The 27845-nt window shown below is 40.7% G+C and overlaps 1 protein-coding gene across 1 annotated transcript; it reads right to left on the minus strand.

Moving 5' to 3' along the window:
- Nucleotides 1–497: 497 nt before the first annotated feature.
- nmt2 (N-myristoyltransferase 2) lies at nucleotides 498–26658 on the minus strand. The gene is made up of 12 exons (XM_061674049.1): nucleotides 26453–26658; nucleotides 25807–25924; nucleotides 21750–21891; nucleotides 21128–21246; nucleotides 20954–21045; nucleotides 17928–18044; nucleotides 13509–13679; nucleotides 9739–9847; nucleotides 9493–9663; nucleotides 8936–9103; nucleotides 4690–4827; nucleotides 498–4608 (listed from the first exon to the last, which is right to left on the minus strand). Exons 1-12 carry the CDS (start codon nucleotides 26557–26559, stop codon nucleotides 4588–4590), a joined length of 1473 nt encoding a protein of 490 aa, XP_061530033.1. The 5' UTR covers nucleotides 26560–26658; the 3' UTR covers nucleotides 498–4587.
- Between the last annotated feature and the right edge of the window lie 1187 nt (nucleotides 26659–27845).

Below are 27845 nucleotides of genomic sequence, written 5' to 3' on the forward strand. Positions count from 1 at the left end.
TTTAGTCTGATTTCATGTCAGACAATGAGACAAAAAACATAATTTTACATAGTGTATGTAAATATTTGGTTTCAACTGTAGATGCTTTTCGTTACGCTGTCTATGGTGTTATTTTTTAGCAATTCAAGTGGAGTCAAAGCTATGCATATGGTTGTTTTAAATACCTGTGTAATTCCATTTGTTTTATGGGTAGTTTGACAGTAAACTTTGAGGAATGGCATTAAACAGCTTAAAAGCCTCTTTTTTTTTGTTTTTTTTTTAAGACATATAAACTAACAAACTGCTGCTTGTTGTCAAGTGAGTTGAGTTCACTACCACCATATAGTGCTCGTATCTCAAATTCATGCCCGCAAGTTAAAGTAAAAAAAATACCCTGTATTAGAACTCATATCTCAAAGAAATTGTAAGTCGGTGAAGAAAAAAAACAATTTATTTCTGTGGAATTTAATGGAAGTTAATTTTGGGGGGGGGGGAAACGGTTTCAAAGCTTGTATGGTATCAGGAGAAAGTGAAGTGGTCAAGTAACACCATAGCATTTCCCAAAAATGCAAAACATGAAAAGACAGGTATAATCAGCCTTGTTGATTTTGTCAGGTGAATTTATTCAAATATCCATGCTGGTGTGGGCAGCGTTTGTTCAAACAGCTTGTTAATAGCATTTTGTGTCATATGGTCTAAAATGATGCTGGTACAAGTTCTGTCAGCCTTTTTCACAGCTTACAATGGATTTGAATAAAAATATTGTTCTTCAGTTTGATAAAGCTGTATGTGTTACTTTACCCCATAACATCCAACTCCTAGGAAAAAAACAACAACATTTTCCAAATAAGGCAGGTTCTCAGGGCCGGGGTTGTCACTAAAGGGTGTGGCTGGCTCGTAACATTGATACTAGAATCATTGCAGCAACATTCACAAGTATTGGATACAACCAGCATCAGTCTGTGTGGTACATAAAAAGTTCAGCCAGCTTGGTGAATGCAACTCACTCAAGGTTTCAATTATATATATATATTTATATATATAAAAAGAGCTTTAATTCAAGCAGACTGTGCTTTCTTCATGTGTTGTAAAGGGAAGAGAGGAAAAGCACACAAAAAGAAGACATCTTAAATGTGAGAACCGAACAACAGAGGAGGCTCACTTTAAAATAAAACAGCAAGATGAACTCAATCATATCACAGTTCTCTGGTTACCCCGTTTGGATTTAGGAAAACTGTGAGACCAATCATAAATATCAGAACTTTTCCCACGCATTTAGCTGCACGACAAGACTCTGAAAAAATACAGTAGATTTGTTTCAACACAGTGTGAGTAGAAAGCAAAATAAAATGGACAGCGATGAAGACATCAAAAACAAGGAAAAAGCCCAAATATCAAACATAGCCCCTTTTCCCTCGAAACTTCCAATAATTCTCTCTGGAAGGAATCATTGAACAGGGAAGGTGATTGACAGCATATTTATACATATGAAATGCCCAAAAAATGAAATGCTTTAAAGCAGCTTATTCTCTGATTGAACAACTAAATGCTCATTTCCCCACAAGACTCAATATTGTCCCAACCATAACAGGAAGACAGAGAATTTGCCATTTTGTTGTTGACTGGTCTTCTCTTTACGCTTATTGTCTGTTCCGACCTCGTTGTTTTTAACTTGTGGTGCTTTAATTGCCGACGTGATTGTGGTTGAAAAAGATGCATGTGTAAAATTGATGGTTTAAACCAGGTGGAGTTTTTAATAAAGTCCTCTGAGGGCTATATTAAATGTATGAAATTAGAAATAAACACTATTCACAAAAAGTTTGGGGTATTTTCGGTGAAATTTTAGGATGAATGTAAAATGCACGATAACCTTTACAGGTGAGCTTAATTTGAACTTCTGCACATTTAAACTGTGCAACGTTTGAGTACTTTGTTTTGCAAAATTCGCTGTTCTCTTACAAAGAGCTGAATGTCAAAATTCACAAGTACAACCCCAATTCCAATGAAGTTGGGACGTTGTGTTAAACAAATAAAAGCTGAATATGATGATTTGCAAATCATGTTCAACCTATATTTAATTGAATACACTACAAAGACAAGACATTTAATGTTCAAACTGATAAACTTTATTGTTTTTAGCAAATAACCATTAACTTAGAATTTTATGGCTGCAACATGTTGCAAAAAAGCTGGGACAGGTGGCAAGAAAGACTGAGAAAGTTGAGGAATGCTCATCAAACACCTGTTTGGAACATCCCACAGGTGAACAGGCTAATTGGGAACAGGTGGGTGCCATGATTGGGTATAAAAGGAGCTTCCCTGAATTGCTCAGTCATTCACAAGCAAAGATGGGGCAAGGTTCACCTCTTTGTGAACAAGTACATGAGAAAACAGTTTAAGGACAATGTTCCTTGATGTACAATTGCAAGGAATTTAGGGATTTCATCATCTCCGGTCCATAATATCATCAAAGGCTTCAGAGAATCTGGAGAAATCAGCGGCAAGGCCCAAAACCAACATTGAATGCCTGTGACCTTCGATCCCTCAGGTGGCACTGCATCAAATACCGACATCAATGTCTAAAGGATATCACCACGTGGGCTCAGGAACACTTCAGAAAACCAATGTCAGTAAATACAGTTCGGCGCTATATCCGTAAGTCCAACTTGAAACTCTACTATGCAAAGCAAAAGCCATTTATCAACAACACCAAGAAACGCCACCAGCTTCTCTGGGCCCGAGCTCATCTAAGATGGACTGATGCAAAGTGGAAAAGTGTTCTGTGGTCCGACGAGTGCGCATATCAAATTGTTTTTGGAAATTGTGCACGTCGTGTCCTCCAGGGAAAAGAGCCAAAGAACCATCCGGAATGTTATGGACGCAAAGTTCAAAAGCCAGCATCTGTGATGGTATGGGGCTGTGTTAGTGCCAATGGCATGGGTAACTTACACATCTGTGAAGGTACATACAGGTTTTGAAGAAACATATGCTGCCATCCAAGCAACGTCTTTTTCATGGATGCCCCTGCTTATTTCAGCAAGACGATGCCAAACCACATTCTGCACGTGTTACAACTGCGTGGCTTCGTAGTCAAAGAGTGCGGGTACTAGACTGGCCTGCCTGCAGTCCAGACCTGTCTCCCATTGCAAGCAAGAGTGGGAAAGAATTCCACCTACAAAGCTTCAACAATTAGTGTCCTCAGTTCCAAAACGTTTATTGAATATTGTTAAAAGAAAAGGTGATGTAACACAATGGTAAACATGACTCAGTCCCAGCTTTTTGGGAACGTGTTGCAGCCATAAAATTCTTAAGTTAATGATTATATGCAAAAAACAATAAAGCTCGTTGGTCAATTCATGGATCAAACACCTGTTATTCATTTTGACATTAGGCACCTTGTTTAGAGAACAGTAAGTTGTGCAAAGAGTTCTGCAATATTGATCAGTTTGACATATATTTAAAAGTTTAGAGAAGGTTATGGTGTATTTTAGGTTCCTGAATTATTATTATTTTTTTGTGAGTAGCAAATATTATGGTCATTTGTAACAGTTCCATTGAGGTTTATTTAGAATTGAAGGCGGGTCGGAGGGCCACAAGTTCCCCATCCACACCTTTAATGGCTAGTTTAATACCATAGCATTGTAGCAGCTCACTTTCACACTTAGAAGTACCGAAGCAGGTTTTCAAGCATGGGCCACTTTGAGGACTTTTTCTAAACTGAAAAGATGTGCTTCATTGATGTAATACATTCTTTATAAAAAAAAAAAATACATAAAAAAAAAAAAGATAAGTTCTTAACTGAGTGTATGACATCACCCTGTACAGGTAACTTGATTTTTCATTTAAAAAATAAATAAATAATAAATGTCAATGCACCGGTTGGTTTAATAACTGTATGACAGTGTACAAGTGTGTATGTACCTAGAAGTAATAAATCAAAGTACCTGGCAGAGGAATGATATACAGTGGAACCCTGCGTGCTCGCAGTTCAGAACCTGCAATTTCACCCATCTGCTAATTTTTTCGCCCAATTCTTTTATAATGTTCCCCCCCCCCCAATGCAGTTATAATGGGGGTCAATTATCTGCAAATGTTCACTATTCACGGTCCCTACCCCCGCAAATAGCGGGGTTGACTGTACATTGCATGAACAGCCCTCTACTGGTGAGTTGCAGTAGCATTGAAGGACAACATAACTTTCAAAAATGAGAAACAGTTTCTCATTAGTCTTCGCATTTACTTACATATGACATTGAGGGCATGCCGGTGATCTCCATGCATGCCACACTGGTTTGTTTTAAATGTGAGCGTACGTCTCAGGCATAACATGACATTCACATTCAGAATGTTGAAGATTTCAACAGTTTTCTTTCTTTTTTTTTTTTTTTTTTTTTTTTACTTTTTTCACCTTCAAGTGAGATGAAAAAAATGCACTTGGAAAAAAAAAAATCTTCCTGGTAACAAGGTTGTTTTCCCACAGCAGTCTGTCTCGGGTGACCTGTGTGTGCAATTGCCAGACTTTGTGTCCTCATTGTATGTGTATGTGTGTGGATGCGTTAATGTATGCTTGCGTGCATGTGTTATTGTAGCAGCCGTAAAGGCACGGGGCTACTGAAGGACCAGACCAACCTGAAACACAGATTTACATTTCTTTATGAGATACCTTTTTTTCTTTAAAAATTCAACAATAATCAAATCCTGCTCACTGACCTTATCAGCATCCGTAGGTGGACATTTCCAGTTGTAGAGGTAATACTGCAGATTTCCATCTCCTATACCAAATTTGAGCTTCTCCAGAAAGACTTTATTCTCCATTAGATCCAAGGCATTGAACACGTCAAAGCCTTTCTGTTGTGAAAAATAAATACAACTACTGTCAGTGTTCAGATTCATTTGCCTATTGGAGCTCCGCAGACTTCTGGAGTCCAGTTACTTTTAGGCAGATCAAGTTATCTAGTATTAGCCAGGCAGACATTAATGTTATTTATTTAAAATACAAGATATAAGGTTGCGTGGCAGCACGGTAATAGTACTGGTTAGCAGTCTGCCACACCGTTTTGAGGTTTATGCCCCAGCCTTCCTGTTTGGAGTTCTTTCCTTGCTTACGTGGGTGTTCTCAGAGAACTTTGGCCTCCTCCCACATTCCAAAAACATTGCATCTCACCCAGATGGGATAGGCTTCAGCTCACCTGTCACCCTACATCATCTTGCTATATCGGCTGCTGCTACTGTCAGGTGGTAGTGCTGGCCGACAACTGGTTAACTGTTATAGTGTCCTCTTGTTCACAGGGCCCGTATAGACCCCCCGCCCCAAAAAAAACCATTCACACTCACATTCACATACATCTAAGGACTATTAAGAGAACTAAGACCCTAACATGCTAGTTTTTGTAATGTGGGAGGATGCTGGAATACCCGAAGAAAACCCACACACAAGCACAGGCAGAACATGTGAACAGAAGGCTGGTGCTGAGAATCAAACACAGAACCTTGGAACTTTACGGCAGAAATGCTAATCACTAGACCAGAGATTTCCAAACCACCTACAGAGAAGGAATCTTGTGAATTATATGTGTTAAAAAATGCACCTAACTGGTAAACAGGTGATTCCCAACCACTGTGCCATGAGATCATCAGTTGTGCCATGGGGAATTATCCAATTTCACTTAATAAAGAAATAATAATTATTATTAAATAATGCCAGCTGCGTAGAGTGACAGGCAGAACAATTAGATGCCATTCCACTAGATAGCAGAAGGTACAATTAATTTGTGTATCCACCTGTTGCCATTCATACGACACAATGATAGCTCTGTGTTCAACTAAACAGGCCTACATTTCACATTAAGTAAGGACATTTGTGAGTAAATTGAGACAAGATCATAATACTTTCAGTGTGTATGCTTTTTGTGAATTTTTTGTTTGGTGTTTGCCTTTTTGCTACTAAAAAAAACATGGTTCAAAGAAAGTAGCTATAATACAATTTTAAATGAGGCAACACCAGCAATCTTTCAGTGTAAAGAAATTATACTGGGTGATTTTAGTTCTTTTGAATATCTGTTTTTTAGTTAAAGGTGACCCAAAGGTTATTGTTTTAATAATTTATAGACCTCCAAGATAGAATAGAAAATTTATGGAGGATTTTTCAGAACTACTGTGTGTTATTTCTACTGACTACTATGTTGTCATAACGGGAGACTAACATTCATGTTGTCAATATCGTGGAAACAAAATCTAAAGAAGTCTGTGCTATACTAGACACATTTGACCTCTCTCAACATATTAAGAGTCCAACCCACACTCAAGGTCACATGTTAGACCTGGTCATCTCAAAGGATGTTGAAATTCTATCAGTTGACATTAAGGATATGGCTAATTCTGACCATTTTTGTGTAATTTTTGAATTACAGATTCTTCCAAATGTTCAGACAACCTCTATGTCTATTAAGAAAAGGTACATAAATGAGAGTGCCGCCACTAAGTTTATGGAGACCATAGATGTGCCACAAACAAATGCTGAGACAGTTGAGGAACTTTTACAATTTAATAATTTCACCTGGAAAATCTCAAATGTCATGAATGCTGTCGCTCCTATTAAAACTAAGACATTCTTGAGGTGACCTAGAACACCGTGGAGGAGCACAATGATGGTAAAGACCTCTCAATCAAAGTGCAGGAAAGCAGAACGAATGTGGAGAAAAACCAAACTCCAAATTGACTATGACCTCTACAGACAAAGGCTTTGCAATTTTAAGCAAGAGTTAGTCAGGGCTAGACAGCAACACTTTTCTGAAATCATCAGTAAGAACGTCAACAATACTCGCACTCTGTTTGCTGTGGTTGACAAGCTCACAAACCCCCCCCCCCCCCCGCCCCCCCCAATCAGATAGCTCCAGAACGCCTAACAGTAGATAAATTCAATGAATTTGCTTATTTTAGTGAAAGAAAATACAATCCATCAGGTTAAATATCAGCACAAATCAGCAAAATGATACTACATCTGAAGCCACCAAGGAAAAACTCTATTACCATGTCAGAAGTTGATACAGTTGACCAAAAAACTGGAGAGAAGATAGTTCAGCAGCTGAAACCATCAACGAGCGGTCTTGACTCAATACCATCTAACTTTTTCAAAGCTATTGTGAAGTCTGTGCTAGCTGATTCGCAGCAAATAATCAATTGCTCACTTCAGTCAGGCAAGTTTCCTAAAGCTCTTAACACATTCACTGCCATTGATGGCTTTAGAAGTCAAATAGCCATGTTAACTGGGAAGGCTGGCAGTGAATATATAAAGTAGCTGCCATTAAGCCTCTTCTAAAATAAATAGAACGCTGGACGCTTCCATGTTAGCAAGCTATAGACCCATATAAAATCTCCCTTTCATAGCCAAAATTGTTGAGAAAGTTAATTTTAATCAATTCAGCAATTTCTTGAACTTAAATGGACCTTTTGACAAATTTCAATCAGGTTTTCGAACTCATCACAGTACAGAATCTGCTCTTATCAAAGTGCTAAATGATACAAGGTTGAATACTGACTCGGGGGAAAGATGTCAATTCTGGTCTTGTTGGATCTCAGTGTGGCTTTACAGTCGATCATAATGTACTGCCTAACAGGTTGGAAACGAGGATAGGACTAAATGGAACAGTCCTTAAATGGTTCAGGTCCTATCTGGAGGAAATGAGTTATTTTGTAACCATTGGAAGTGTTCAATCTCATCGAATGGCAATGACCTAAGGGGTCCCTCAAGGGTCAGTTCTTGGACACCTCTTGTTCAGCCGGTATATGCTATCCTTGGGTCAAATTCTTCAAACTTTAATTTTGACTATCATGGCTATGCAGATGACACACAGTTATATCTAGCAGTGTCTACAGATGACTGTAGTTCAATTGAGGTGTTTTGTCAGTCTAAAACAGATAAATGATGAGATTTTCTTCAATTAAACCACAACAAAACTGAGACAATTGTTTTTCGCAATAAAGAAAAGAGGATTGATGTTAGTAAATACATGGAGTCACTCTCTTTAAAAACCAAAGACCAAGTCCGAAACCTTGGTCTTCTGATAGATTCCGACCTGACTTTCAACAGTCAAATCACATCAATTACTAAAACTGCCTTCTACCATCTAAAGAACATATGCAGAGTGAAGGCTTGCATGTGCCAGGAGAAGCTCCAAACCAGGAGAAGCTCATCCATGCTTTTATCTCAAGTAGACCTGCCTATTGTAATGGTCTTCTGACTGAACTCTCCAAAAAGAGCATTAAACAGCTGCAACCCATTCAGAACGCTGCAGCTCGGGTTCTGACCAGAACAAAGAGGTCAGAGCATATTACTCCAATTCTAAAGTTTTTACACTGGCTCCCAGTCAGCTTTAGAATAGATTTTAAAATTCTGCTACTGGTCTGTAAATCACTAAATGGTTTAGGTCCTGAATACATGAAAGAAATGCTAATGAAACATAAACCCAGTCGGGCTCTGAGATTGACAGACTCAGGTCAAATAGTGGAGCACAGAGTCCAAAGCAAACATGGTGAAGCAGCATGTAGCTATTATGCTGCACACAAATGGAAAAAGTTGCCAACAGAAGTGACGTCAGCCCCAAGTGTGAATGTTTTTAAATCCAGGTTAAAAACTCTTTTTTTCTCATGGTTATTAGAGCATTTCCACTTTTAAATGATATTTCTTGCACTGTACGCTGTTTTAATTGTATTTTTCTCTCTCTCTTTGTTTTAAATGTTTATAAGCGGTTATTTTTTTCTTTGCTTTAAATGCTTTTAATCATGTAAAGCACATTGAGTTACCTTGTGTATGAAATGCGCTATATAAATAAATAAATTTTGCTTTGCTTTGCTTGAGACTTTTCTATTTTAAAATATGTGCGTTGGTTCAATAAAGGTTGGGAACCCTGCGCTAGAACACTGTGCTGCTCCTTATGAATACAGATGACTGAATTACCAGTTTGGCGATGATCAGGGCGTCATTCATTAAATCCAGTAGCGGCGTTTGTGTGTGAACATTGTAAAAGGAGTACGCGGCCTTCAAGCTCCTATGTAGGGGGTGATGCATCACAGTGGAGGGCAGAGTGTAGAAACTAGCGAAGTCGGTCAATACACCACCAACACCCTGCGGGACACAAGGGCAGCTTCAAGATGGCGAGCATGCTTCAGCTATGAGTATGGAAGGTGTTTAACCATTTAGTCAATATCCAGTTTAAGGTCCATGTACTAGTATGCGCTCTGTCCTCACTAGAAAGACAATTTAGCACACTACTAGGATATTTGAATCCTGGTAAATTCTCAAACGGATGGCAAGCACTTTGAGCATTTATTTGATGTCCTACTCGTACGTTGAATTATGAATCATAACTCGTTTGCTGCGAATAAATGCTCAAACTATTTTATGACCGGTCGTTTCAGCATTTATGAGCAGCACATTAATTTTAATTTGAATAAATTCTCAAACAGTAGTTTTATGCTCAAACTGCTTTCCATTGATTAGTGTATTTCAGCTACCTCGACGACATATGTGTCTATGATGTTTTCCTGTGGTAGGAACCAGTGAGCCACCTCCTCATCGCTCATAGAAGGTGCTAGCTGGAACCGTCTCAAGTACTTCTGCAGCAGGTCGGTCACCTGGCGGATGTCACGCCGCTCCATCGGCCGCAGCCCCGCTGTTTTTATGCTCTACGGCAGGGACAATGAGCAATTACATGAAGTAAATACTCTAATAAGAGACGGTTGGCTGAAGGGAGGCTTTACATCTGGTAGTCTGTAGAGTTTCATGGTTCTTTGCAGGGTCATGTTTCTGCTCAGGTGGGAGAACTTAACTTCCACAAGCTTTCTGGGGTTTAGAGAACGATGCCAATACCTGGACCACGACATACAACAAGAGAAAAGTTGTTACTGTACTTCGTTGGCTTTCTCATCAAGTTGGGTTTGCAACCAAACCAGGATCACCTTCTATATACAAACCCCAATTCCAATGAAGTTGGGACGCTGTCCTAAATGTACAACCCCAATTCCAAAGAAGTTGGGACGTTGTGTTAAACATAAATTAAAAACAGAATACAAAGATTTGCAAATCACGTTCAACCTATATTTAATTGAATACACTACAAAGACAAGATATGTAATGTTCAAACTGATAAACTTTATTGTTTTTAGCAAATAATCATTAACTTGGAATTTTACGGTTGCAACACGTTCCAAAAACGTTGGGACAGGGTCATGTTTACCATTGTGTTACATCACCTTTTCTTTTAACAACATTCAATAAACGTTTGGGAACTGAGGACACTAATTGCTGAAGCTTTGTAGGTGGAATTCTTTCCCATTCTTGCTTGATGTACAGCTTCAGCTGTTCAACAGTCCGGGGTCTCCGTTGTCATATTTTACACTTCATAGTGCGCCACACATTTTCAATGGGAGACAGGTCTGAACTGCAGGCAGGCCAGTCTAGTACCCGCACCCTTACTACGAAGCCAGGCTGTTGTAACACGTGCAGAATGTGGTTTGGCATTCCATCCATCCATTTTCTGAGCCGCTTCTCCTCACTAGGGTCGCGGGCATGCTGGGGCCTATCCCAGCAATCATCGGGCAGGAGGCAGGGTACACCCTGAACTGGTTGCCAGCCAATCGCAGGGCACATACAAACAAACAACCATTCACACTCACATTCACTCCTACGGGCAATTTAGAGTCATCAATTAACCTACCATGCATGTTTTTGGGATGTGGGAGGAAACCGGAGTGCCCGGAGAAAACCCACGCAGGCATGGGGAGAACATGAACCCGGGTCCTCAGAACTGTGAGGCTGACGCTCTAACCAGTCGACCACCGTGCCGCAGCCAGATAACAAGCAACCCTTAATTGCTCAAATTCATGCACACTACATACAGGTGGGGCTGGGGATTGAACCCAGGTCCTCAGAACTGTGATGCAGATGCTCTAACCAGTCGTCCACCTTGCCGCCTGGTTTGGCATTGTCTTGCTGAAATAAGCAGGGGCGTCCATGAAAAAGACGTTGCTTGGATGGCAGCATATGTTTCTCCAAAACATGTATGTACCTTTCAGCATTAATGGTGTCTTCACAGATGTGTAAGTTACCCATGCCATTGGCAATAACACAGCCCCATACCATCACAGATGCTGGCTTATGAACTTTGTGTCCATAACAGTCCGGATGGTTCTTTTCCTCTTTGGCCCGGAGGACACGATTTGAAATGTGGATTCGTCGGACCACAGAACACTTTTCCACTTTGCATCACTCCATCTTAGATGAGCTCGGGCCCAGAGAAGCCGGCGCCGTTTGCGGATGTAGCGCCGAACTGTATTTTCTGACATTGATTTTCTGAAGTGTTCCTGAGCCCATGTGGTGATATCCTTTACTCATTGATATCAGTTTTTGATGCAGTTCCGCCTGAGGGATCGAAGGTCACGGGGCACTCAATGTTGGTTTTTGGCCTTGCCGCTGTGCATTAAGTGATTTCTCCAGATTCTCTGAACCTTTTGATGATATTATGGACCGTAGATGATGAAATTCCTTGCAATTGTACATTGAGGAACATTGCCCAATTATTTTCTAACGCACTTGTTCACAAAGAGGTGAACCTCGCCCCATCTTTGCTTGTGAATGACTGAGCAAGTCAGGGAAGCTCCTTTTATACCCAATCATGGCACCCACCTGTTCCCAATTAGCCTGTTCACCTGTGGGATGTTCCAAACAGGTGTTTGATGAGCATTCCTCAACTTTCTCAGTCTTTTTTGCCACCTGTCCCAGCTTTTTTGGAACATGTTGTAGCCATAAAAATTCTAAGTTAATGATTTAGTTTGAACATTAAATATCTTGTCTTTGTAGTGTATTCAATTAATTATAGGTTGAACATAATTTGCAAATCATTGTATTCTGTTTTTATTTATGTTTAACACAACGTTCTTCTTCATTGGAATTGGGGTTGTAAATAAAAACAGAATACAATGATTTATTTGCAAATCATTGTATTCTGTTTATATTTAACACAACGTCCTTCTTCATTGGAATTGGGCTTGTAAATAAAAACAGAATACAATGATTTGTAAATCCTATTCAACCTATATTCAGTTTAATATAGTACAAAGACAATGTTCAAAATTAAACTTTTTTTTTTTTTATTGGAAATAGTTTTTTTTTTTTTTTTTTTAAATGTATGCAACACATTCCAAAAAAGCTGGGACAAGAGCATGTTTACCACTGCTGTAGTTTCCTTTCCTTTTGCCCAACAGTCTGTGCTCGCCATTGTCATATTTGGCGCTTCATAATGCACCACAAATATTCAATGGGAGACAGTTCTGGACTGCTGGCAGGTCAGTCTAGTACTAGTGTAGTCTACTACTCTTTTACTACAAAGCCATGTTGTTGTAACACGTGCAGAATGTGGCTTGGTATTGTCTTGCTAAAATAGGCAGGGACATCACTGAAAAAGACATTGCTTGGATGGCAGCATATGTTGCTCCAAAAACGGTATGTACCTTTCAGCATTAATGGTGCCTTCACAGATGTGCAAGTGACCCATGCCATGGTCACTAACACATCCCCTTACCATCACAGATGCGGGCTACTGAACATTGCACTGACAAGAATCCGGATGGTCCTTTTCTTCTTTGGCCCGGAGGACACCACGTCCATGATTTCCAAAAACAATTTGAAATGTAGACTTGTCAGACCACAGCAGACTTTTCCAATTTGCGTCAGTCCATATGAGCCCGGGCCAAGAGAAGCCAGTGGCGTTTCTGGGTGTTGTTGATATATGAGTTTCGCGTTGCATGGTAGTTTTAACTTGCATTTGTAGATGTAGCGACGAATTGTGTTAACTGTCAATGGTTTTCTGAAGTGTAACTGAGCCCACATGGGAATATTCTTTACGCAATGATGCTGGTTTTTAATGCAGTGCCCCCTGAGGGATCGAAGGTCACAGGCATTCAATGTTGGTTTTCAGCCTAGAACACAGGTCCTATTTCTCCAGATTCTCTGAATCTTTTCATGATATTATGGACCGTAGATTATGAAATCTCTAAATTTCCTACAATTGTACATTGAGAAACGTTGCTCTTAAACTCTTGGGCTATTTGCTCACACAGTTGTTCACACAGTAGTGAACCTCACTCCATCCTTACTTGTGAACAACTGTGCATTTGGGAATGCTCCTTTTATACCTGAATCATGACACTCACCTGTTTCCAAGTAACCTGTAGAATGTTTCCAAACCGGTGTTTTTTGAGCATTCCTCAACTTTCCCAGTCTTTTGTTTCCCCTGTCCTAGATGTTTTGCAAAGTGTTGCAGGCATCAAATTTAAAATGAGAAAATATTTGGGAAAAAACAATGACATTCATTAGTTTTAACATTAAATAACTCGTCTTTGGAGTGAATTCACTTGAATATAGGTTGAAAGGTTTATTTACATTTTACACAACGTCCCAACTTCATTGGAATTCGGGTTTGTATTTTTGGTCCATTGTAAAGAAGTCGTCTTGAGAGGTCATGAATGTTTACCTGCATGTGGACACTGGTTTAGGCAGCACGACACCTGCTGTATACACAGCCTGAAATATCCCTTCCAGGTTGACCCGCCGCGTGATCTCTCTGATGAGCACTGGCGCCACACGCTTTGAGCGTAACTTCTTATGGACACACAGGAAGTTAATTTCCACCATCCTCTTCAACCTGAAGCGGCACAAATGCAGGTTTGAGCATTCAAGACCGACAGCGGGTACACAAAGTATTCAGATCCCCTTAAATCTTTCACAATTTGTTATATTGCAGCCATTTGCTAAAATCCTTTAAATTCATTTTTATCCTCATTAACGTACACACAGCACCCCATATTGACAGAAAAAAACGGAATTGCTGAAATTTTTGCAGATTTATTAAAAAAGAAAAACTGAAATATCACAGACAGACGTATTCAAACCCTTTGCTCAGTACTTAGTAGAAGCACCCTTTTGAGCTAAAACAGCCATGAGCCTTTCTTTTTTCACACCTGGATTTGGGGATTCTCTGCCATTCCTCCTTGCAGATCCTCTCCAGTTCTGTCAGGTTGGATGGTGAACGTTGGTGGATAGCCATTTTCAGGTCTCTCCAGAGATGCTCAATTGAGTTTAAGTCAGGTCTCTGGCTGGGCCATTCAACAACAATCATGGAGTTGTTCTGAAGCCACTCCTTCGTTATTTTAGCTATGTGCTTAGGGTCATTGTCTTGTTGGAAGGTGAGCCTTTGGCCCAGTCTGAGGTCCTGAGCATTCTGGAGGAGGTTTTCGTCCAGGATATCCCTGTGTTTGGCCACATTCATCTTTCCTTCGATTGCAACCAGTCGTCCTGTCTCTGCAGCTAAAAAACACCCCCACAGCATGATGCTGCCGCCATGCTTCACTGTTGGGACTGGATTGGACATGTGATGAGCAGAGCCTGGTTTTCTCCACACATACCGCTTAGAATTAAGGCCTAAAAGTTATAGCTTGGTCCCATCAGACCAAAAAAATCTTATTTCTCACCATCCTGGAGTCCTTTAGGTGTTTTCTTTTTTTTTTTTAGCAAACTCCATGCGGGCTTTCACGTGTCTTGCACTGAGGAGACGCTTCCGTCGGGCCACTCAGGGCTGCAGTGATGGTTGACTTTCTAGAACTTTCTCCCATCTCCCGACTGCATCTTTGGAGCTCAGCCACACTTCTTTACCTCTCTCACCAAGGCTCTTCTCCCCCGATTGCTCAGTTTGGCCGGACGGCCAACTCTAGGAAGGGTTCTGGTCGTCCCAAATGTCTTCCATTTAAGGATTATGGAGGCCACTGTGCTCTTAGGAACCTGAAGTGCAGCAGAAATTGTTTTGTAACCATGGCCAGATCTGTGCCTTGCCACAATTCTGTCTCTCTGCTCTCCAGGCAGTTCCTTTGACCTCATGATTCTAATTTGCTCTGACATGCATTGTGAGCTGTAAGGTCTTATATAGACAGGTGTGTGGCTTTACTAATCAAGTCCAATCAGTATAATTGAACACAGCTGGACTCCAATAAAGGTGTAGAACCCTCTCAAGGATGATCAGAAGAAATGGACAGCACCCGAGTTAAATATATTAGTGCCACAGGAAAGGGTCTGAATACTTATGGCTGTGTGATATTTCAGTTTTTCTTTTTTAATAAATCTGCCAACATTTCAACAAATCTGTTTTTTTTCTGTCAATATGGGGTACTGTGTGTACATTGAGGGGAAAAAATGAACTTAAATTATTTTAGCAAATGGCTGCAATATAACAAAGAGTGAAAAATTTAAGGGGTCTGAATACTTTCCGTACCCACTGTATGTGTAGTACAGACACTCAGTGGCCACAACTTGTGGTAAATTAGAAACAGCGTCTGTGTAGATTCTCAGTCATCCAGGTCGTGGTAATCTGCAAAGGTTGAATCAATCAACTGGACTGTTATTGTTAGTTGAAGACATTTTACTTTGAATGCAAAAGGCTTCTTCAGTTCTAAAATTTTAGGTGTGGAGTTTCCCTATTTATGGGTGTGTGTTTTCCTTGGGGATAGTTATACCCCTATCTCACTGGCGGAGACATCACTGAGACTGTGGCAACTCCGGGACCTGGGAGACCAAAATATTGCTTGTGCTTTCACCAGGAAGCTGTCTGGGAGACGTCTCCAGACATCACAACCACTTCACCCGGTAGTCGCTGATATAGGCCTATATACAGCGTATATATTCTTTATATATATATATATATATATATATATATATATATATATATATGTATTATGCATGTTTGCGCGCACGGGCGTGCTGTGTGTGCCTGTTCTGGGCTCAGCTGGGGTACCACCGACAGGTACAGTCCTCTAATGAGGAAGACAATTTAACGTCTGTTAAAATCCAAACTAATAGGGCAATCGTTCTGATATTTTCAGAGGTTGAAGTGGGCATGAGTACAGGTGTCCACATCAATTTTGGTAACGATTGCTCGCAGCTTTGTGACAAATCGACATTAAGCTTTTTCTATATAAGGGTATAGGAGGACGTTTGGTAAAATCCAAAATAATATGGCGATTGTTCTGATATTTTCAGAGGATTAAGTGGACATTGGTAGAGGTGTCCATATAAATTTTGGTAACAATTGCTCCACAGATTGGTGATATTATTTTGTGACATTAAAGCGACATTAAGCTTATAGGAAAACACATTAAAGGTGCCATATGTTACCAAACCAACCTTTTCTAGTATTTGGGATGTAATATCGGCTCTATGGTCCCTCAGTAAACATGTGAAATATGAATTAAAATCATCGACGTACTCCTGAGTTCTAGACTGTTCTCTGCCAAGAGGCCTGAAATCAGGTCATTCGAATTTCTCGAGTTTATCTACGTCACGAGCGAAAATCTCCGCTTTCCCTTTACACTCCCAAGCCAGCACTGTCAACATAACAAACGTGTGCTCTCACAAGTGGGTCTTCTACACCGAGATAACCAATCAGAGGACTGGGGTCGGTCTTAGCCAAATATGGACAAAGCGGATACAAAACTGGGCCAAATAGAAGTAGCTGTCAGAGGGGCCTTTTTTGGACACTCGTATGATAAAAGCAAGATGTTTTTTTATAAATGAAAGTGACACGTACCATGTACCATGTTAGAGAGTCACTCTATAGAGGTCTAAATAGCCAAAATATGGGCCCTTTAATGTACAGTGCCGTGAAAAAGTATTGGTATCTCAAATTCTTATATTTTCTCTTTCTTATATTTTTGCTTAGTTTCACCATTTACATTTTTAAGATCATCAAATAAATGTAAATATCAGACATATATAACCCAAGTGAACTTAAAATGTTGTTTTAAATGGTGATTTAATTTATTAAGGTAAAAAAAACAATTCAGTTACCTGGCCTTGTGTGAAAAAGTGATGGCCCCCTAACCGAATAACTGGTTGGGCCATCCTCAACAGCAACAACTGAACTCAAGCGTTTTCTATACTGGCAACAAATCTTTCACTTCTCTGTGGAGATATTTTGTCCCACGTTTCCTTGCAGAATTGTTTGAATTCACCAAAAATTGAGGGTTTTTGAGCATGAACGCCCTGTTTAAGGTCATGCCACTGCACTAAGCAGCCCAGTACCATCACACTACCACCACCATGTTTGACCGTTGCTATGATGTTCTTTTTCTGAAATGCTGTGCTACATTTACGCCAGATGCAACGAGACACACACCTTCCAAAACGCTCAACTTTAATCTCGTCAGTCCATATAATAGTCTCCCGAATGTCTTGGGAATCATTGAGATTTTTTTTTTTTTATTTTTTTTGTTTTTTTTTTTTTGCAGAAGACAGACAAGACTGTTCTTTTTGGTCAGCAGTGGTTTTCGCCTTGGAACACTGCCATAGGAGACTCCAAGAGACGTCAACAAAGACGTCTCCGCAACCAGCAGAGACACGAGTCACCATTGGGTTGGCAGCTAGTCTCGAGGCCAGTGAGATAGGCTCTTAATCTGTCTTTCACGTCTTGTTGAAAAAGGGCTCGTAAAGTCCATTCTTCCCATTGAATGAGGCGACCCTTGGGAGGACAGCTGTTTCACCAACCCCACCGGGGAACTTTGCAGTACGGCGGTTTCACCAACAACACTGATCTTCGGGCCATTGATAAAGATCAGATTACATTATAATATTTTATGATGAATTTATTCAGAAATCTAATTCCAAATGGTTAACATACTTTTTCTTTCAACTATCTCACTGGGCAATCCAATTTGATCCTATATAAATATATTTACCATTAAACATACCGTACTCCAAATAAAACTGACTTATGTTCTGTGTACAAAAAAAATTAAAAATCAGCAGAAGCCAGACAATTTCTGACAATCACCTACAGTATTATCTTTGGAAAGGGGGAATTTTCAATATTACTGGTGGGTATGGATGATCAATTATGAATACTCACGTGTCATAAATGCAGATGTCTGCCGGGATGGCACTGATGAAGCCAACAAGCTTCTTATTTGAAGAGACTCTCACTCCGCAGTGCCACTGAGGTAACCAGCCAGGCGGACGTAAAGCCCTAAGGAGGAAGAACACGGTTAAAGGCAATGCACATGCTTCATGTTAAAGATGAAGATACATTTAATTAGATACATTGTGATGTGAAGCAATATAACATATCTAGTTCATCAGGGGCTCAAAGTCTGTGGCTCTGTGATAGTTTGAAATGTTCATGCTTACATTTGAATGAGCTGTAGTGTGATATGAAATATCTTGATTTTCTCTCGCCTTATTTGGGGAAAAGAACAGAATGGACAGAAGAGGGTGGAAGGAGCGCTTTGTTATGCCTGCTGAATTGAGGTTCTAATTTAGGCCCAGGACAGCCAGATTAAAGTAATTCAACTGTTTTGTTCCAAAAGTCTGATAAAAGCAAAATGGGTTGATGAATATGAATTTATCATCATCATAAAGTCCTCACCAACGTGTCCTATCATAACCTTATACTATATCTCCACTTGATGATTTTGCCTTCTTATAAATACATTCTATGTTTTTCTGTCTGTCCTGCTAAACCTGAAGCCAAACAACCAATGAAAAGATGTTTCACTGCTTATGATGAGTATCCCCATTTGCTGTCTTGAAACACATATTTCTGCATTAGACCACACCTGCCCCAGTCAAAACAAATGATGACATGTTGAACAGGAAAGCCAATTACCCTCAATTTGTTGTAATGAAACAAGTGTCAACAGCCATGGATTATGAATACTTTGGAGAGATGATTGACAGTAAAAAGTATATTTCTGGTGAGTTAAGATTTTTGTGCAAGTAAAAATATCCATCCATCCAATAATTTTCGATAGCGCTTGTCCTCATTATGGTCACGGTTGAGTTGGAGCCTATCCCTGTTGACTTTGGGCGAGACGAGGTGTACAGCCTGGACTGGTCGCCAGTCAACTGCAAGGCACATACAGTGCCGTGAAAAAGTATTGGCCTCCATCTCAAATTCTTATATTTTTGCTTAGTTTACCCACTTTAAGATCATCAAACAAATGTAAATGTCAGACAAATATAACCCCAGTAAACCTAAAATGCTGTTTTTTAAATGGTGATTTCATTTATTAAGGGAAAAAAAAAATATTCAAAGTTACCTGGCCCTGTGTGAAATAGTAATGACCGCCTAAACCTAATAACTGGTTGGACCATCCCCAGCAGCAACAACTGAAATCAAGCGCTTTCTATCACTGGCAATAAGTCTTCCACATCTCTGTGGAGATATTTTGGCCAGCTCTTCCTTGTAGAATTGTTTGAATTCAGAAAAAAAAAAAAAGAAGAGGGTTAGTGAGCACGAACGGCCTTTTTCAGGTCATGCCACTGCATCTCGATCGGATTCAAGGCTGGATTTTGACTAGGCCACTCCAAAACCTTCATTTTGTATTTTTTAAGCCATTCAGAAGTTGACTTGCTGTTATGTTTTGGATTGTCATCTTGCTGCAGAACCCAAGTGCGCTTCAGCATGAGCTCACAAACTGATGGCTGAACATTCTCCTTCAGGAGTTTCTGTTAAAGAGCAGAATTCATGGTTTCATCAATCACAGCAAGTTGTCCAGGTCCTGAAGGAGAAAGTAGCCCAAGACCATCACACTACCACCCATCATGTTTGATATTCTTTTTCTGAAATGCTGTTCTACATTTATGCCAGATGTAACGAGACACACACCTTCCAAAAAACTCAACTTTCATCACATCAGTCCATATAATATTCTCCCAAACGTTTGGGGAATCATTCATCCATTCATTTTCCATACCGCTTATCCTCACTAGGGTCGGGGACGTGCTGGAACCTATCCCAGCTGACCCCGGCAAAGCAGCGGGGTAGACCCTTAACTGGTCGCCAGCTAATCGCAGGGCACATATAGACAAACAGTCATTCGCACTCGTATTCACACCTATGGGCAATTTAGAGTCTTCAATTAACCTACCATGCATGTTTTTTGGGGATGTACCAGAGTACCCGGAGAAAACCCACGCAGGCATGGGGAGAACATGCAAACTCAACATAGGGGTGTTCGGATTTTAACCCTGGCTCTCAGAAGTGCGAGGCAGATGTGCTAACCAGTCCTCCACCGTGCTGTCTTGGGAATCATTCGGATGCAAAAGTAAGACGAGCCTTTATGTACTTTTTGGTCAACAGTGATTTTCCCTTGGAACTCTGCCATGGATGCCATTTTTGCCCAGTCTCTTCCTTATTGTTGTGTAGTGAACACTGACCTTAACTGAGGCAAGAAGGCCTGCAGTTCTTTAGAAGTTGTCCTGACTTCCTTTGTGGCCTCCTGGATGAGTCATTGCTGTTCTCTTGGGGTAATCTTTGTAGGCCGGCCACTCCTGGGAAGGTTAACCACTGTTCCATGTTTTCCCTATGGTTTTCTGGAATCCTAAAGCTTTATAAATTGCTTTTGTAAAACCTTTCCAGACTGATAGATGCCAATTAGTTTATTTCTCGACTATTCTGGAATTTCTTTGGATCGTGTCATTTTGTTGCAGCTTTTTCAGATCTTTAGTCGGACTTGATTTTGTCGGGACAGATTCTGTTTTTAGACGATATCTTGACTGAACAGGTCTGGAGGTAATCAGGCTTGGGTGTGATCCGTGAAAATTAACCAAAAGGTGTGACTAATCGCAATTAATTAATGATTTAACAAGGGGTGTAATTACTTTTTCACACAGGGCCAGGGAACAAAATCCTAAAGTGGGGAAACTATGCAAAAATATAAGAATTTGTGAAGGGAGCCAATACTGAAGAAAACCCACACACGCATAGGGAAAACATGAGATTCGAATTCTAAACCTCGGGACTGTGAGCCAGATGCGCAAAACCACTAGTACACCGTGCTAGCGTGACTAAATTCAACTATGACTTACATTTTTATTTAGTGCTTCTGAAAAAAAATAAAAATGTGACTGACATTACCAATAACAAGAGTTTACCATTTGAGGAAGCTTGGTGAGTAATCAAATCGGAACATGTTATCGTCGTCCTCCACGTAGTTCTCATTTAACAACGTGTACAGCTCCTTCAGCTGAAAAACAAAGCAACACCTCATGACTTTATGACCTGTTAAACCATGTATTTTTTGCATTTTCGATTTTAGCTGTACTCACTACATCAGCATTGCTGAGATCCAGAGTGTCCCACATGAAGCCTTGAGGTAAGGAATATGGCTCCTGCCTAACATTCTCTTTGTCGGCTTCGATCGGGCCATGGCCTGTCACCACTTCATCTGCATAGCACCAACATAGTTAATAATAAATAATACAATAACTAATATTATTTATAATGGACTGAATTAGAATTAATTAAGCAATTACTTCAAACATACAAAATTATTACTTTTATTATTAGGTTTCATTTGATCATTAATCAATTATTAGCTAAACTAATTAAAACAAGAAAAAATGAATACACATTTTAATTAACCAACTCTTGGCTTAATGAATGCAACATTTACATGTCTTGATGATGTAAATGCTCGGTGGGCTGGATTGAAGAACAGAGCTTTGTTGACATCACGTGTTGATGGTTTGAGTTTCAGGTTTTGACTCTTAAGAGCATATTTTTCCCTAAAATTTTGGCTGGCCTCCAAATTTTACCACTTATGGGATGTCTGACTTTGGAGGTTCCATTGCATTTCCTCAACATGACATCGACTATTTACTACCGTTGCTTTCTTTTCACTCTGCCAGTCCATAATTAGAAGATATACTGAGATTACTGTGCACTTACTTAACTTGGGCACCGGCTGTGTGTCCCAGAACTGGTACTTGTGCTTGGCTGCCTCATCAATGCTCTTAGCTGGGCCCTGACAGGAAAGCAGCTCCATAGCTCTTTGGATGTCCTGCAGCTTCTGCATGGGCAGGCCAGGATTCTGCAGAGTGACATTATACATGGAGGGCTTTAAGAACGATAGAACAATAAAAGAGTTTGTATTGTACCTCAAAGCGTGAACACCTTAAATCTGATTAAATTTGGAGTTTAAACAACATATTCTGGAAAAAAATTATGCCTTGGATGTGTTAATGCGTGATGTCAACACACTTCACTGACCTCTTTTGGGAAAACATCAAAGCATTCATGAATTCTGTCTGTGTTCAGCTTTTCTGGAAGACGGATGGTGGTCAGAGAAGAGGAACGTAAGAGGAGGAGTATCCACCGGAAGTAAGTTTTAGTATTGACCAACTTTTCTGAACAAGTGACTGAGGATATTCTGTGATTGGTGTCGTATATTTTAATCCATGTGTTTGTGCTGTTTGTCAAGAAGGAGCGCTGAGTGAAGATATAGACTCCTACGTTAACTTCTTAGCTCTCACTTGCTATCAAGAGGTGCAGTGTAATGAGTGTTATGTATTAAAATTTTACATTACATTATTGGTTGATTTAAGTTTACACTTGGACAGGGTTTTTCCTGCATATAAAATTTGAAGGCAGCCGTCTCTGCCTAATTTCCCGCCGCCTGTGGCTCTAAAATGCCTGAGATCATGAAAAATGCTACAGTGGGTACGGAAAGTATTCAGACCCCCTTAAATGTTTCACTCTGTTATATTGCAGCCATTTGCTAAAATCATTCAAGTTCATTTTTTCCCTCATGAATGTACACACAGCACCAGATATTGAGTTTGAAGCAGTGTGGAATTGTTGGTTGGTAAGAAGCAGGAAGACATTAGGGACAGATGTGGAACCAGGAATATGGTATGGACAGAGACATTTACACTGTGTTCAGGAAGTGCACACGTTTTCACTGCGTCTCGGGATTTTGTGACATCATAGGTGGAGGAGGAGAAATAAATGAAAATCTGGACATCAGTACGAATCGTGGCCTTATTGCTGGACTGGTGTAGCTACACCCACTGTATTTGACCAGCGTTGCACCAAGTTGGGTGTCATTTGTACGGTATTATGCAGGGGCAGCCCCGTATCAGAAACAATTTTAAGTCAGACCTAAAACTAATGACAAACAGTCACGAATGAAAGATTTTCTTTCCTACCGCAAATGTGTCGGACAATGTGGTGCATTTTCAATCACGTAAATATTGTTTCTTTTGTAAACATTCACAAAATTAAGCAGACATTACCCGGAATTTACAGAGATTATAATGTCACTTTTTCCTTATCGTTCCAGATTTTTGTAAATGTGGTAAATACGGCAGACAGCGCAACCGTGCGCCAGAGGCAGGTTAGACCACTGGGCGGACTGTGCCACTATGGGAGTGTTAACTGACGACTTTATCAAGCGCCAATTAAAGCAGCTCTTCTAATTCTCTTTAAATGTGGCGCAATTCGCAGTCTCAACACAGACATATCTGTGCGGAAGAGGACGATGCGTAATCGCAGTGATCCGTGCATGAGTGGAGCATTATCACTGCTCTGGCCGGTGTGGCAACAGACAATGTGAGCGGGTATACAGAATGAGCAGATGATAACTTGGCTGACGGCTTAAATATGTCCACGGAGTTAAGTATCTGTCTGCCTGTGCCCGATCAAATTCATCAAAATTGCCTGAGGCCAGCGGTCTCGCCTGCGCCGGCAGTTAGATGTGGTCTGAGCAGGTGTAAATTACATTGACTTTCAGCAACTAAATTGTCACTTCGCCCGGCGTATATCCAAAGACACTCCCTCAGCTACGCCAGAATGCCTAGCTTGCCACAGACCGGTCTGCCAAATTGGCAAACAAGCCCAGAACAAAAATCCGGATTCACCGGCATTTGAGCCTACAAATACAGAACCCAGAGTCTTAGCCCCGGCCCTCCAATGTGGAGTCTGCATGTTCTCCACATTTTCTTCAAGTACTTCTGTTTCCTATCACATTTCAGAAACATGCATGTCAGATTTATTGAGGTATACTCGATAAATCCAAGAAAATAAGTGTTTCTGAAACAAACAGAATGTTTAATGCTATGTAACACATGAACTATATTAAAAACAAATTCCTCACGTAGCCTCACAGACGACAACTTAAAATCATGTGAAGATGAAGGTAACACCTTATTCCCCTGATGTGCCGCAGTGCCGATGCTTTGCGCTGAGGTTCAGGAGCAAAAATCTCTTAATATTCATTCATTCATTCATTCATTCATTAACCAGGTAAAATAAAATAAAAATATACTATATTGCCAAAAGTATTCGCTCACCCATCCAAATAATTGGAATCAGGTGTTCCAATCACTTCCATGGCCCCAGGTGTATAAAATCAAGCACCAAGGCATGCAGACTGCTTTTACAAACATTAGTGAAAGAATGGGTTGCTCTCAGGAGCTTTGTGAATTCCAGCGTGGAACTGTGATAGGATGCTACCTGTGCAACATGTCCAGTCATGAAATTTCCTCTCCCCTAAATATTCCACAGTCGACTGTCACCTGTATTATAAGAACGTGGAAGCGTTTGGGAACGACAGCAACTCAGCTACGAAGCGGTAGGCCACGTAAACTGACGGCGCTGTGTCAGCGGATGCTGTGGCGCATCGTGCGAAAAGGTCGGCAACTTTCTGCCGAGTAAATCGCTAGAGACTTCCAAACTTCATGTGGTCTTCAGATTAGCTCAAGAACAGTGCGCAAAGGGCTTCATGGAATGGGTTTCCATGGCCGAGCAGCTGCGTGTAAGCCATACATCACTAAGTACAATGCAAAGGGTCGACTTCAGTGGTGTAAAGTACATCGCCACTCGACTGTAGAATAATGGAGAAGCATTCTCTGGATCGACGAATCACGCTTCTCCATCTGGCAATCTGATAGATGAGTCTCCGCTGCATGTTAAAGGTGTTGTTTTTCACAGTCTGCAATGTAAACACAAGTCCTGCACGGCTGTCACGACTCACTTTCATTGGCCCGCAAAGCCCAATAGAAGACTTTGTGTGCGGACTTGTGACTTTCTTGTGTCGTTTGATTGGTGAACTTGAGTCAAACATCATTGTGGTAATCACGGTGGATTGGAGCAATGGCGCCCGATGCGGAAGTCGAAAACGAAAGTCTAAAAATAGATTGCACGCAATTACTGATAAATGAAAGCGGCATGTAGATTATTGTAACAGACTAAAAGTACAGTTTCTTCTTAAGATAAATACTCGAGCAAAAGTAAAAAGTATACTTTATTAAAACTACTCTGACAACTACAATGTTTCCAAAATGTTACTTGAATAAATGTAGCGCGTTCCTAACCACCTCTGGATATAAACAACAACCATTCACATTCACACCTACGGATAATTTATAGTCTTCAATTAACCTACATTACCATACATGTTTTTGGAATCTGGGAGGATACCGGAGTACCCGGAGAAAATCCACGCAGGCATGGGGGAGAACATTCAAACTCAACACTGTAAGGCTGGAGTTGATCCCGGGGCCTCAGAAGTGTGAGGCGGATGTGCTAAGCAGTCGCTCACCGTGCCGCAAGAGCAACAGCTAATATCGAAAAAAACTAAATATTGGGTCACTCGCAAGGAGGTACCACTGTAGTTTATTTAAATTGGTAATGTTTTTCATATTTTTAGCGAGATATCAATTCCGAACTGTATGTTGCGTGCTGCTATATTGCGTTTTTGTATAGTACTGATGGTTTCTATAATTGCGGCGTAATAGAGGTGGATTAAGTCTGGTAAGGCCGCACAGAAGGCCAAGGTACTATATGCACAGCCCACCACTGTGTGGTATAGAAACAATTAAAATGTCATTCTTCACGACATGTGCCCTTTAAGTTTACACTACTCCTGCTTATAGATGACAAGGTAAAAGAGAGGGGAAAGCCATTCAAGCTCATATAAAATGGTCCTGAAAGACAGAGTGCTCACCTTGATCTCCTGTGAGTCAGAGGCAGAGTCTGACTTGGCTCCTCCAGAGCTTGGCTTTTCTTTCTTCCTCTTCTGCTTCTTCTTCTTTCTCTTGGCCCCCAAATCTCCACCTGGACTCCTACGGGCACGAGGACAAAGTCACATTTTTAGGCAATATGGATTCGAGTCACTACATACACATACACACGCACACACACACACACACACACACACACACACACACGCACGCACACACACACACACACACACACACACACACACTCTCTCTCTCTCTCTCTCTCTCTCTCGCTCTCTCTCTCTCTCTCTCTCTTTCTGAGGCAGGCAGGGAGGCAGGGGGCTAACGTTAGCTACCATAGCAACGAATGACAGCTGCACTAGCCCAACACTAGCTCGCTAACGTTTCTGCCTGACATCCTTCCACTAAAGTCAAGACACCATGTTAAAGTCGTTGAAAAAATGGCGCTGTGACTGTTTTAAACCACAACTTTTAGCAAGGCTGCTAATTTAAAAGGACGGTCCCCTATACAAACACAACCAGACTACGGCGGGTAGTCTGGTTGTGTTTGTATAGGCTAACTGAATTAGCCACCGAGCACACATTCAGATAAACACAAAAAAACTATGATGTTCGACAGGCCGTACGCACCCTTGCGCGTTCTCCTCCTCGTTGTCCCCGTCTATCCCGCAGGTGTCCTGGTCGTCCAGCTCCAAGCTCTGCTGGCTGGCGGCGGATTCGCTGTCCTCCGCCATCATCAAGACGTTTGAAAAAAAAGGGGGAAAAAAAGGAAAAAATAAAAAAGAAAGAAAAAAAACTGTCTGAGCGTAGTCTGATGGAGATCGCGGCTAGCGGCGACTCACTGGGAAAAAACCCCCAAAAGAAATCACACTAGGGAGGAAACAGCACCACCCTGAGGCCTAATGGCGGTAAGACAAAGACAAAAGAACATCGTGACAGCCATTGCCACATACAGGACACAACAGTAGGTACCCATGCCCAATATAATTTATTCTGTCACATTGGTATGGATTCTAAAATGTACTGATTATTGTGGTAAGACAATACAAAAGAAGCCATTTTTCACTGAATTGTATATTTATTGAATTAAGTGGATGTTCCAAAAAAGCTGCGGCAAGGGCATGTTTACCAATTTGGTACATCACCATTCCTTTTCACAACACTCAATAAGCGTTTGGCAACTGAGGACAGCAATTGTTGAAGCTTTGTAGGTGGATTTCTTTCCTATGCTTACTTGATGTACAACTTCAGTTGCTCCACTGTCCGGGGTCTCCGTTGGCATACTGTATTTTGCTCTACATAATGGGCCACATATTTCAATGGGAGACAGCAGTCCAGTCGAGCACTCACAGCGTTGTAACACATGCAGAATGTGGCTTGGCATTGTCTTGCTGAAAAAAATAAGCAGGGACGTCCTTGAAAAAGACATTGCTAAGATGGCAGCATATGCTGCCTTTGGGGGATGCTCCTTTAATACCCAATCATGACACTCACCTGTTTCCAGTTCACGTGTGGAATGTTCCAAACAGGTGCTTTTTGAGCATTCCTCAACATTCCCAGTCTTTTGTTGCCCCTGCCCCAGTTTTTTTTTTTAAAGGTATTGCTGGCATCAAATTCAAAGTGAGAGAATTTTTACCCCCCAAAAAATAACGTTCATCAGTTTGAGCATTAAATATCTTGTCTTTGCAGTATATTCAATTGAATAAAGGTTCAATTTGCAAATCATTGTTTCCATTTACCTTTTACACAGCGTCCCGGGGTTTGTATTTACTCGAACTAACTAGGCACTGTTTCGGCTTCCATTAAAGAAAGACAAAATGCTGCTTGTACTGTCACTGAAAACATCAGGGGGGTCTTAAAAGGGTAGTTACCCTATGACAACAGGTTGGACTGCGATTTCAGGGGCCAAATGTTAAATATGATCATGAAAATAGAAAATAAACAATCATGACTAGACAATAAAACTATTTAACAATGGTTTTGATTTATTATCATTTAACCACTTACATCACACACAAAATGT

Source organism: Phycodurus eques, chromosome 4 (assembly GCF_024500275.1).
Source record: "Phycodurus eques isolate BA_2022a chromosome 4, UOR_Pequ_1.1, whole genome shotgun sequence".
NCBI classification, from domain to species: domain Eukaryota; kingdom Metazoa; phylum Chordata; class Actinopteri; order Syngnathiformes; family Syngnathidae; genus Phycodurus; species Phycodurus eques.